The following is a 13,472-nucleotide window of genomic DNA, read 5'->3' as shown; positions in this document are numbered from 1 at the left end:
AAAGAAATCAAACATTTCCTGCCAAGCTGAAGGGAGAAACACACACCATGATCAGATGGGCATGATAGTGCTTCAGAACTTGGGTGTGTTGATAATATCATGTTTCTTTTTTTTTTTTATGTACTTGCACACATTTATGAGGACAGATGGGGAGCTGGGGAGGCTTTTTTTTTTTTTAATACTGAAATGTCATTTCAAAGTTAGTTTCTAAAAGATATTATAATTTTTTTGACTTAGTAGGGGTGGAGGAAAGATGAATGATGGCAGTGAAGGATAATGTTAATCATATATAACAAAAACAGTTAAAATTTTATAAGTACAAATAAACTTTAAGATGCAAATATATTTTACAAGGAAGATTTTTTTAATAAAATAAATGGAATGTGTTCTGTTATGAAGATGATTTTTATTCTTAAAATCTTCATAGCACATTTATTGTACCCCATAAGTTTTCAGCATGCTGTGCACACTCCAAAATAAAATGCTTATGGTTCATTTTTAAATTTGGTGATTTGTCATTGTGTGTAATGTGTCTATAAGCTCTGTCACCTCAGAGCCAACTTAAGTGATAGAAAATTGACTTGTAGTCACCTCTTATACTATTTTAAGTACTGTGATTTTTTTTTTAATCTGAAACTTCTGATTTCTGGTTTCATGACTTCCTATCAGAAAAACTGTTAAATTACCCTTCAAAGTAATTATATGCTGAGGAAACTAAAGCAGAAACAAAATGAGGCAAAATTTAAAATCTTTATGTTAACCTTGTTCAAAAGAGTTCATAATAGTTCATATAGTTCATACTGGATAAATAGTTGACATCCTGTCATCTCTAAAAATGCATAACAAATTATTTCTATATTTTTCTAGATGAGGAGAGTTACATGGAAATTAAGTGATTTTGCTTATATTCAGGAACCATTGGGAGAACTAGGAAAAAAAAACTCATGACAGGAAGCTTTCTGGTCACTTAATGTTACCAAATTGGCTTCAAAGAGTTTCAAAAAGTTATGTCATCTGTACACACTCTTTAGGAATCTCTTTTAACAGGAATTGAAAATACAAAACAAATAAAATATATCATTTCATGATATGTTATGAGCTATAGGGTTGGCGAAATGGAGTGTGAAAGACATATAATACAGTAGAAATCTTAATACAGTGAAAAAAATGTCACAAGAGAGGTCCTGCATGCTCTGTGAGTATAGTGGAAGGAGCTAATAACTCTACTCAGAATGGGGAAATATCAAGAAAAATTCTACCTGAAATCTTTTAAGAGTAGTTCCAAGGGCATTGCTTTTAGAAATAACAGTTTGATTTGCTGTGATCAGAATGGATAGTGAGTACAGCTGTTAAGAGTACTTGATGATTTCAGTGCTATTTATTGTCTGTTAGATAAAATAAGTATGATATAATAATAAGCAAGGCACATGTTTAAAGCAGTTGAAGTGATTGCATTTTATTTAATCTCAAATATACTTAGTACCTGGCTCTGGTATTAACAATACAGGATGTTCTCTGGTCAACTGGACTTAAGCATGTAATAAGTGATCCTAAAATTCCATTTCCCTTATGTAGACTTTATAATAGGGCCAAATTCTACATTCGAATCTTCATTTTGAGTGCCCAGATTAGTGAATTTTTTTTTCCATCTGCTTTAAGCAACATAAAGCAGTCATGATAGCATCTTGTTATACGTGATGCTATTCATTTTGTATATACCTGTGAAGTGTTAATCAGGTAATTATATATCTACTTTTATAATTAAAGATAGTAAGCTTCATTAACATGAAAAAACTCATTGAGACTTCTGCCAATTAGGATTATATGACTTAAGAAGATTGTTTGTTCTAGTTGAAATCCACTTCTCTATCATGTACATGTGTACCTACCTAGAGCACATATCCCTTTTCCTCCAAAAAGCAAACAAAGCAACCCTAGGATAAGACAGTCACTGGATAAACTACCTCAACACATCTCTTCCCTTCTTTTTTCTCCTTCAAAGGGTAATCTATACTCAGTTTCTTCATTAATGGTTGTGTTGCTCACAGCTCTCATAGTTTTACATAGGCCATCTCTGACAAGTTTACACTCATCACTTGGAACTGTTCACACCCCCACAACTTTTTGCCTAGTTTCCTTAGTATATCAGTACCCTGGTCCTTTGTTTCTTCCTTCACTTGCTATTTCACCATCCCTGTTTTTGTCCTCTTGGCTACTGGTAGAGGATGCAATTAAGGTTTGAAATGATCATTTATAAGTAATAATCATCAGATTTTAAATAATCTCTAATCATGTGACTTTCAAACAGCAAATTTACTTAAAGGTAGAAACAGAGTAGAAGTTAGTACAAACTTTTATATGAATTATTTTCATTATAGTTTGGTACTGCCTTGCAGAAGTTAAAATGAAATCTTCCTGGACTTCACATATATATGAACTGAAATGTTTTATATGTACTTATTTTATATGAAGAGAACTGAAAGTATAAAGCATTGGTGATCTAAGAGCCTCCCTATTAGCAAATTCTTTTGGGCCTCATATAGCTAGTGAGAAGACATGACACTGTCAGGATAAAGTTGCTCACTGATATATTGTTAGTAAATACTAATGACCTAAAAAAATGAAAAAGCTGCTTCATATAAATGTAACAGATTTGTTATACATTTACAAAGTGACCTATTTCAAAAGTGGTCAGGGAATTCTGAAGTAAAACTATAGGATAGAAAGCAACTAGCCATAAGAAAGGCCTGGAGTAGGCCATTCACAGCAGACCACAAAGGATCCTAACATGCAAAAGAGCTTCATTGAGTAATACGTGTGGCCTGAGTAAAATAAGGGAAGTGGAGGTGAAGCTGAAAAGGATCCAAAAGAAGCATAAATTTTATGTAGTGGAAAATATGCCTTTTAGCTTATTGAAACAGGGTTGTAGAATCATGAAGCCTATATTTTGAAAAGACAGTTCTAGTTGCTAAATTGAGAATAGTTTGTTGAGAATAGGTAGTTCTATCTAGAGCATATTGCAGTTTTCTGGTCAGGTGATCATTAGGCATAGGATGATACCAGTGGAATTGGAAATAATCATATGAAGTATGATATCTTTGAGAATTTAAATAACCAGCACTTTCTAGTGGATTTAATACAGGAAATAAGGAGGCTGAAGGATTTGGGGATGGTTACTGTATATCTGATATTGATGCCTTTTACTGAAATAAGGAAGGCTAAGGTAGATTGGACATCTCTAGATGTGGGAAACAAAAAATTAATTTAAGCTTTTAGGTGTTTCTGAGCTAATACTAGTAATCAGTTATATAAGATGTGTGCTACCAAAAGAGGTGGGTGCCAATAATATCAACTTGGGGGTTATGAATATTTAGATAAATTTAGTCTTTTAATAGATGGAACTATTGAAGGAAAGAGTAAAAAGGGTTCTATAACTACTACCTGAGGAAGTCCAGTGTATCCCATTAGAGTATGAAAAAGCAACATAAGGAGGAACAGTCTGAGTAGGAAACAGGCTTATAAAGAGGGGAAGGAGATTCAGTAAGGGGTTTTCTGCACTATCAATTATTGGTGAAAGGTAACTAAAATTTGGATACACATGTGTCCATTGGGTTTGGCAATTTGGATTTCTTCAGAGATAACATGATGAGAATTGTCAAGGTGTGCAGGAGTTAGAAGCCAATTAAAAGTCGGTCAAACAATGAATTTAAAGTAATAATTTGATGACAGCAGTAGCTAGAAGGAAATATAACAAAGTAAGTAGAGATTTCTTTTAAGTAGGTTTTTAATTATGGAGATATTAGAACATGTTTGTATACAAATGGAAATGAGTCAGTAGATATGGGGATTAATGAAGACCTGAGCAGAGAAAGAAGTTAACCAAAGATTTTTGGTAAAAGTAAAAAGAAGAGATTGAACACATACTGCAGTATGACTTTCAATTACTAAAAGAATTCATTTTTTTTTAAAGATTTATTTATTCATACAGAACTGGGGTACAGGCCAGAGATGTGGAGGGTGAGAGGATTCACCAGAGACAGAGTGGGGAGCAGAACAGGCAGATCAACGAAGTACACTGCTGAGGGGAGCAGTGGGCGGGTCAGGAGAGGTCTGCCACGCCATGTGGTCACCTCCGGGGCAGGTGGGGATCGAACTCATGCGAAAGTGGCTTAAGCTTCTTAGTGCAGTGCTTTAACCCGCTGCGCCACCAGGGAGGGCCCAAGAATTCATCTTTTAAGAGAACAGGGTAAAGGTTTGCAGACATTATTAGATTTATGGGGAAATGAAAACAATTCCCTCTGACAATTATTTTCTTGCTGAAAAAATTTTATTTTTTAAAAAATTATTTATGCATGTAAGAACTGAGGTACAGGCCAGAGGTGTGGGAGGTGAGAGGCTTCATCAGCAACAGAGTAGGAAGCAGGACAGGCAGATTGACTGAAAAATACTGCTGAGTGGAGCAGGGAGTGAGACAGGAGAGATCCACTGCACCGTGTGTGTCAGCTCCCTTGACGGGGATCACACTCATGCTGAAGTGGCTAGCTTCATAGTGCTACACTTTAACCCACTGCACCACCAGGGAGGGCCCCTTCTTAGTAAAATATGAAACAAGAAAGTTAAGTGAACTTACTATTAATATATAAATTGAATATCCACAGTGACTGAATTTGGGTGTTGTCAGAATACTCAGTTTTCTCCAGGTTTTTTCTACTTTGCTGCCAGTTAAAATAGTATATGAAAGCATATACTATTTTATGTTGAATTCCTCTGTAGTTTTATGATCCTTACATCCTTTCAACTCTCATTTTTTATCTAATGTATTCTATTTTCAAGAATATCCTCTATTTTTAAATAAAATTTTAAAATAACAAGTTTCCAAATATGGTTTGTTCAATAGAATCAGTGACAATCTTGTATCTGGATGTGGTAGTATTGTATATGTCTCTTTTTACCCTACTTTTATATATTTCTTATATGACATGCCCAGCTATTAATCTTATTCTTTGCATTTAAGTGATCCATGTTCAGGGGATAATGAGTTATAAGAAAAACACAATGTCTGAGTCTAATTCTCAAGTAATCAAATTCTACCATTCTGAAGTGAATTCAACTTTTTTTTAAAGATTTATTTATTTGTGCATACAGAACTGGGGTACAGACCAGAGGCTTAGGGGCGGCGAGAGGCTTCACCAGAGACAGAGTGGGAAGTAGAACAGGCATATCTATGAAGTACACTGCTGAGGGGAGCAGTTGGGTGGGTCAGGAGAGGTCTGCTGAGCCACGTGGTCACCTCCAGGGCAGGCAGGAATCGAACTCATGTGGAAGTGGCTTTAGCTTCTTAGTGCTGTGCTTTAACCCGCTGCGCTACCAGGGAGGACCAAATTCAACTTTTTAAAGATTTTTAAGATAAAATTTTGCAGTCAGGTAGTTGAAAGTTATAATTGCTACCCTGTAGGAGTAACTGACTTCTTCATATGAGTAATAGACAATCTATTAGTGCTAGGAAAGTGTTAGTCATTATATTGTATTATATATATAAATGGGTAGTCAAAGAGGAATACCAGATGTGTACACAGGAAATCTGTGTAACACGTTTACTAACTAAAATTTTATTTTCCGTTTATTTCTTTTACAATACCGGAGATAAATAGATACACATGCATGCACACGCACATAAACACGAGATTTTTGCTGTTAAATCTTTATTTAAAACAATTTTTGATTGGGCATTTTTACTGCATCTTAATATATTTAAAGTTTGCTGCCTTAAAAGTTAGAATGGCTTACTGGTTTTAGTCACAACAAAAACCAAAGAATAAATAAATATGCTACTTTATTCCTGTTGACAGGTGTCAGTTATGTTTGCGAGGAAGTAGTATTTTAGTACATGATGGTCTGCATGGAAAATTAAGTTACTTACCCCACACCTACTCTCACTTATTCATCATGTCACTGAGAAAATTACTTTTAAAATTTCAACTAATATCTTAGCTCAAAATAATATGTTTGTTTTAGCTCAAAATAATGTTTGTGATTTATATAATTATAGTTATAAAATTTTAATTATAAAATTTTGTTATATTTCTCACAATGTTAGTTATGAGAAATAATAAACAGAAACCTAGGTGCTTAAGCTTTTCAGTTGCCAGTCTTTATATATTCTTCATGCCTGTGCCTGTGTCACTTAATTTTATGACATACAGGTAGAAGAAAATTTAATCTCCAGATGACAGTTTTTATGTTGAAATAAAATGAGATTTTTTTTATCTAAAATATTGGTACTTACTGGAAACTAGATGAAAAATTAAGTCTCATATAATTTCAAGTCAAACTATCTGAATTTTAAATAATCGCATTTTCTGATGATTACTTAATCATGATAGAGCATTAGTAGTTAAGAATTCCAAATGCTACAATTTTTTTTCCATCTAGAATATAGGAAGAATTCTTTGTCTAACCTTTAGACATATTTATTTCATGGTCGAGCGTACCAGGGCTTTATGTTAAAGTAATGCATGTATGAATTTCACATGTAGAAGTTAAAGGATACATTCTACATTCTATTATTAATTACAGATCATTTCATGAGTAACTAGTAAACCTCCAAAGTGGTATTAGAAACTTTTATTTTTAGAGACCAAATAATTCACCTTTGATGAATATAAAATACTACTCAATAAAGTTCAGCTTATGATTTCATTATATAAAAATCATTGGACTTTGAAAAGTTATGCAAATATAACATCTCTCCACTTCTTTCACTACCTCCACCCTCCCATTTCATCTCTGTTCCTCCATTTGGCTAATTTAGAAAGTTCCCAATGAAATACTTTCATTGTCAATAGTAAGGTTACATTCCAGCTATTTCTAAAACTTCTGTGCATACATGATAGATTCTTATCATTCCAGGAAGAAGCTCTACTTCTGATGTACTAGACATACACAAGTCTCCATTCTCTCATCAGACCTTTCTTAACAAAGGGCTTAGTAAATCTATGGGATTTCTGTCCATCAGAGACACACAAGATGAGGAAGATTATTTCAAGGACATTTCATCAGACAATAATTCAGGAAATGAAGATTCTGAAAATACCTGCTCCCCTTACCAATTCAAAACTAGTGACCCAGAAAAAAAAGTTCTCCCTGGCAGTGATGTGATTTCCAAGAAGAAGACTTGGGCTTCATCTTTGGACTTGCTTTGCACAGCTGACAGAGACTTCTCTTCTGGTGAGACTAGCAGATACCCACACTGTCTTCCTGGGGCAGTAACAGTGAGGACTTCTACTACTCCTAGGAAAAAAGAGGCAAGATACTCAGATGGAAGCATTGCCTTGGATATCTTTGGCCCTCAGAAAACAAACTCAATGCTTCACACACGAGAAGTACCCACCTCCTCAGCCATATCAAGTGCTTTGGACCGAATCCGAGAGCGACAAAAGAAACTTCAGGTTCTAAGGGAAGCCATGAATGTAGAAGGTTAGTAATTTATGTGTGTTCGAGAGAGAGAGAATTGAATTACTAGATTTAAAATGCATTTTGAAATAAAAAGGGTTATTAAACCATTCCACAAGTCTTATTTCCACTTCAATCTTTTGTTCCAAGTCTAGACTCTCTTTTTCTCCATTTTATTGTCTCTTCCAACAAAATTCCAAACAGTAAGCTGCTTCCACAATGTCTTCTCTATTGAGCATATCTAGGACAGTCAACTTAAAAAGTTCAGTGTTTTAGCTAGTTATATTTTTAGATTGTTAATTCCTCAAGGGCAGGAGTTGTATTTTCTTTTTTTTTTTTAATACTTCAGCGCACCCTCTGTCACCTCTTGAGAGGCTTCAGTAAATGACTGATACATGAAGATCAGAAACACTGCCGAGCAATTCTGGGCAGACATAGTGCATGGTGATGGTGCAGTCATTCTACCAGTTTCAGAAACCAAATTTGGGGACATGACAACTGAAAACTATGGTTGTTTGGTCTGAATGAATTTTTCAATCTGTTTCTTAAAAATGTTAGTTTTTAACTTTATAAAAATCAGTTGGCCTAAGCTTAAATTACTTACTCCATTTGTGACCTATGATCCTTCAACAATTGGATTTTATTAGTCTTTTGCCGCATATGTAAAATGGGCCTAACAAAATAGATTAATTGGGTAACACTATAAAGCAATTAACCACATTGCTATTGGCCACTGAGCATTCTCTCCATTCTTCTAGTGAAACTTTTTGATTATTTTTAAAATCAGCAATTGCAAATAACAAAAATATAATTATGGAGGAAATTATTGAATACTTAATTCTTGTTTCCAGTTTTTACATAAAGTGCATTTTAAAAAATATCCAAGTTTACAAAATGGTCTTGATCTTAAAACATTCAGACAGAAAATAAAAATTTAGAAATTTGTTTTATGTACTTGTCAGTTTAACGGTGATCAGTAAACCTTTAGCACTGTGACAGCAAAGAACACTTTTGTAACTCAAAAGTCTCTCTGTTCAAAAGCTTTACAATTATTTAGTATTGCACAACAGCTAGTATGTGAATAATAATTTAGTTTGACCCTTAGAATATGCCCTCAAGGAGGCATTTATGTAAACAAATCTTTTCTATTGTGGAAAACAAATAGATAAACCTGTGGTCAACTCACTATACACTAGGAAAGATACATGGCTATCTACATGATTTTACTAACATTTAAAAATTTAGTTTTTTTCTTAACATGTAAATAATAAAAATAAAATAATTCATTATGTTCTTATGTGTGAACTCATGTATTTCAGGATTATTTGATTTAATATTTTGTAAGTCAACAATAATGTCAAGTAAAATTTTGAGAAAAGTGGTTTCACACTGGAACCTTGGTTTTAGTTAAATGGTAAAGAAGCCAAACATCAATGAAAATATATTTAACCTAGTAAATCATCCTGAACTAATCTCCTTAATATATTTTTTGAAAAGGTTATATGTTGATCACTTCAAAATTAATAGTAAGATAAATTACTATCCTAGTTTGCATATGAACCTTTTATCTTCACAGGTTCTGTGTGTGTGTTAAGATCAACTAGACCATCTTGTTTCCAGATACTTCTGTATCTCTGTAGAGATGATGTATAATCTTTATGGATTCTTATTTTTTTCAAAATGGTAGCTTGTTATAAAACAAGATTTAGAAATTATCCACTTGTTATGAGATCACTTAACTAGTTAATATCATCATTATGGGAGTAGATTTTCCTCAAAGATTTTTATATTTATCCTAAATATTTTCCACTAGCTGTTACTTGACAATTTTTTAAAAGAAATGTTCCAGTGATCACTGGGCTGATAGACCAACTGGAAGAAAAGAAATCACTAAATTTTAGTTCTTGCAAGGATGATTGTTGAACTGGTAGTAAAGACAGTTGTCTCCCTTGTCGCAAATGTATAGCCTGTTCCTTAGCTCAGGTCCCAGCCTCTTGAAAGCAGATTTTTTCTAAATGATCTGCACAGTATCCCCTCAGCTAACAACATCAACTAGCACAAGAGAGACCAGACATTAAAATCATGGAGTTTGGATGGAAGGGATCTGGATACCATTTAGAGACCCAAAGTGGACTATTTTGCCAAAGGAAATAAATAATTCATATAGAGCTGTCTTTAGAACCCAGGTCTCTTGAGACCAAGAATATGGCTTTCTTTACTCAGCTATTCTGGTTTCAAACACAAAACAGATACATTTTTGGGAAAACCTTTTTACTGCCTGAGAAATTGTACATTCAGATAACTGCCTCACAAATCCCTTAAGTCTCTTACTGATAACGTTATACAACTTTGAATGCAGTAAAATAAGATACTGTTACTAAAGTAAGGCTCAAAATGAGTCATAAACCACCTTGAATAGATAGGGGCTAAGGTAGAGCTCTGTTGTATCCCATGTTCTGTTGTAGATAGTGTTTTGGTGGGCTTCCAAGGTAGGATCCGTGAAATGGTTCTCCTGTAGCTAGCAAGATAAGGACGTAAAATTATCTCCTCCAACAATGGTTAGCATTGAGTGCTCTGATTTGGGTGGGAATAAAATGAGAAAGGAATAAAAGATCCCAAGAACTAAACTGTAGTGAAAATTTAGAAATTATATAGACATAAGGTTTTTACTATTACCAGTAAGTTAACCTGTCAAATAATTCTCCACTTCAAGTGTAGGAGCAATAAGAAATACACCCTAGCTTTTCTTTCCTGGACATTCATTTTAAATTTTGATGCCACTCTTTTTTTCATTTGCTTTATTTTTTTAAACTTTATTTTTTCACCTCAGCATAGGACTGCCTCACTCTTCTACTCTCTTCCTTGCCCCCAGCATATTCTTCCCCCTCTCTCCAGTCATCTGAGATCTGAGAAATTGTCTATTTTCAAATGAATATATCTGTCTCCATTTATCTTGTGATGTAATTACTACACACTTATTATGCATTGCTCTGTGGGATGGCAACACATTTCTGATTATGAGAGACTGACTTGGAACCAGTATTGTGAGTATGGTATGAACAGCACTCCACACCCTGGGTGGGGACCACAAATAGGATTTTACTTTCAACAGTCAAGATTGCTGTATGCTATTCAATCTTAAAAGGAAAAGTATGAAACAGATATAATTAAATCCTACAAAAGTGACTATTGTTATTGTTTCCTTTCTTTAAATTCTGCAACCTGTCCTAGCTCTTCTAAGATGTGACTGCCCTATGAACACAGCTTGAACTCGGTATTGTGCAGTTAGACTATGTAAACACTAAAGTATGTGAGCCTCTTCTCATTACTGAGGCTCTGTAATGTTTCATTTTTATGAAAAAAAAATTGGAAGTTTATATATTATACTAACATTTCAGAAAAGCAAGAGATGGATTCATAAATGATGTTCATGTAGAATACTTAAAGTGACATTCTGAAGGGACAAACATTTTTCAAAATGTATTTCTTCTGAAATTCACCATTGGCAGAGATGAATTATTTGGTTTTTACTTCTTTAATTTATTTCCTTCTGAATAGCAAAAACAAAAAGGAGAAAGATTCGATTATATGATTTGATTGATATTTAAATTGCTCCATGAACTAAAATAATAAGTAATTTTGATATTCATGGGTTTATTTCATGGGTATCGATTCCACAAAAGTAAATATGAGTATGCAGAAATTCTGTGTGATTGGACAAATATCATATACTTTTAGTAATTAGTGTCTTATTTTACTATAATCTGAAAATATAATTTGTATCTATGAAAAGCACATTATTATAGATTAATTCAGAATCTGAACCAGAAAAACCCTATGCCCTATGGCCCAGGACTAGGTTGTAAAAGCAATTTTGTTTACCAGCATTTTCCAATATAAGTTATTAAATGGAGGGAGTTATCCTAAGTTTACTAAGTTCAGCTCAGTACTTGCAAACTACATGTGACTACTGAGCTCTTGCAATATGACTGGTGCAACTGAGGAACTGTACATTTTGAGAAACATTTATGAAGCATGCAATGAGTTGTTGCTTAGTTTATATCCAACAGAGAGTAGACATTTACTTCTGCTTCTGATTTACCCAAGTGGAAAAAAATGAAATTGCATTTTAAAACACTAAGGAAAACTAAAGGCAAAAACATTACAGACTTTCTGGTGTCTTCATTCATAGTAATAAAATAATGATTTTGGAGTCCCTGACATTATAGAATATGTTTATCAGGAATTGCTAAAATAATTTAAACCTGTACATAAATAACGTAAGCTCAATTTGGCTTTGACAAAGACACCTTTTGAGAAATATGAATTGATATATTTAAAGAAAGATTTTAAATGGATCTTATTACCTCTAAAACATAACGATGTAAACCAACACTAAATCAGTAAAAATAAAAAATAAATTGATCTACTTACTAGCGATCATAATTTTCAAACCCAGTAATTTTAATTACCAAAATGTCTTCATTCCACCCATCTCTCAATTCTTTCTGTTGTTCATGGACTATGGAAGTAGCTTTCTAAACTGATCACAGCTGCCGTTTGTTCTCCATTCCCCTGCTTTTCCTTCTCTGCCTTTAGTCATTTAACTTTCCACCACCTAAGTATGATAAAATTCTAATTCTTTAGCTCTTGATATTTAAAGTTCACAATTGTAGCTCTCAGTCTCATCCTTTAGCACTTCCTACTCCAACACCATGTATATATTTTCTTTCTCTCTCTCCTTCCCTCTCTGCCTACCTACAGGCCATTTAATATTTCTTAAAGATACCTTTATTTCTGCAACTTCCTGTACTAACACTAACAATGTTTTCAGGCATTATCTGGTTATGGAAACTTTCTTTCACCTTCTCACTTAAGGATGGTGGCCTATGTTTTTCATTGAAATTACTTTTTTGAGAAGCTTATTTCTCCTGTACACATCAAAAACTTGGTTTTATCTAAATCATAATTCTTTTTTTTTCAAAGATTTATTTATTCATACAGAACTGGGGTACAGGCCAGAGATGCGGAGGGTGAGAGGATTCACCAGAGACAGAGTGGGGAGTAGAACAGGCAGATCGATGAAGTACACTGCTGAGGGAAGCAGCGGGCGGGTCAGGAGAGGTCTGCCATGCCATGTAGATCTCCTCCGGGGCAGGTGGGGATCGAACTCATGCAGAAGTGGCTTAAGCTTCTTAGTGCTGTGCTTTAACCTGCTGCACCACCAGGGAGGGCCATAAAATCATAATTCTATCCTAGTTCACATATGTAGCTCTATACCTGACATTTAATCAATAAATGTTAATCCGAGTATTTCAATGTGACTAGTAAAAGTATCTTGGTATATTCAATGATACTACTTCAAATACAGATATTCAATACGATCTGATAAATTACACAGAAAAGCAAATACTTGCAAGTCAGACCTGGCCACCCAACAGTATATGCAATCAATCTCCTTTAGAACTCTCTGAAAACTCTAGAAATGATGGTGGAGTCATAACAACTGAGGATCTTGGAAGATGGTGCAAGAGTTGTATAGCCAGCCCACATGTTAGTCGTAACCCAGCTCTGTGGCTACCACGTCACACAGAACCCCAGAAAAGAACTTGGAAGCTGATCATTCTTTTTATCATTGCTATTGTGTACAAATTTTATGTCTAGAAAGTAATGCATGGGTCAGAGAGCATTTTTTCATACATTTTCCCTCATTTATATACATTCACACTTGCGTAAATTCTCCACTTTTACTATTTTATTATCAGACCATCATGTTATAATTCATACTATGATAGGTGTCATTATTTCTCAATAATACTGAATTTTTAAAAATTTTATTGATCATGTCTTTCAAGAGAGTATAATATATTCTGTACATATATCATGTAACATGATATAATATAGAATACAGTGGGTTATAGTGAACAGTTAAAAGGGAAGTCTTTGGTCTTTAGATTTTTTTTTTTAAAAAGCAGAGAAAAGTATGTTATATATGAATTCAGTTTACATCTTTTGTTTCA

General features: G+C 33.9%; 1 protein-coding gene across 1 annotated transcript in view; it reads left to right on the top strand.

Annotated features, from left to right (window-relative positions):
- Positions 1-13,472, top strand: part of PTPN13 (protein tyrosine phosphatase, non-receptor type 13 (APO-1/CD95 (Fas)-associated phosphatase)) — a 151,895-nt gene that overhangs the window by 44,520 nt on the left and 93,903 nt on the right. The window contains exon 6 of the mRNA XM_012724233.1: positions 6,910-7,476. Within this exon, the coding sequence (XP_012579687.1) occupies positions 6,910-7,476 (567 nt within the window). The remainder of the gene's footprint in view (positions 1-6,909; positions 7,477-13,472) is intronic.

The sequence above is a fragment of the Condylura cristata genome, unplaced genomic scaffold, assembly GCF_000260355.1.
Source record: "Condylura cristata isolate star-nosed mole 26May11 unplaced genomic scaffold, ConCri1.0 scaffold00012, whole genome shotgun sequence".
Classification (NCBI taxonomy): domain Eukaryota; kingdom Metazoa; phylum Chordata; class Mammalia; order Eulipotyphla; family Talpidae; genus Condylura; species Condylura cristata.
Note: the sequence above shows the minus strand (reverse complement) of the source record. Positions and strands in the feature narration are given on the sequence as shown.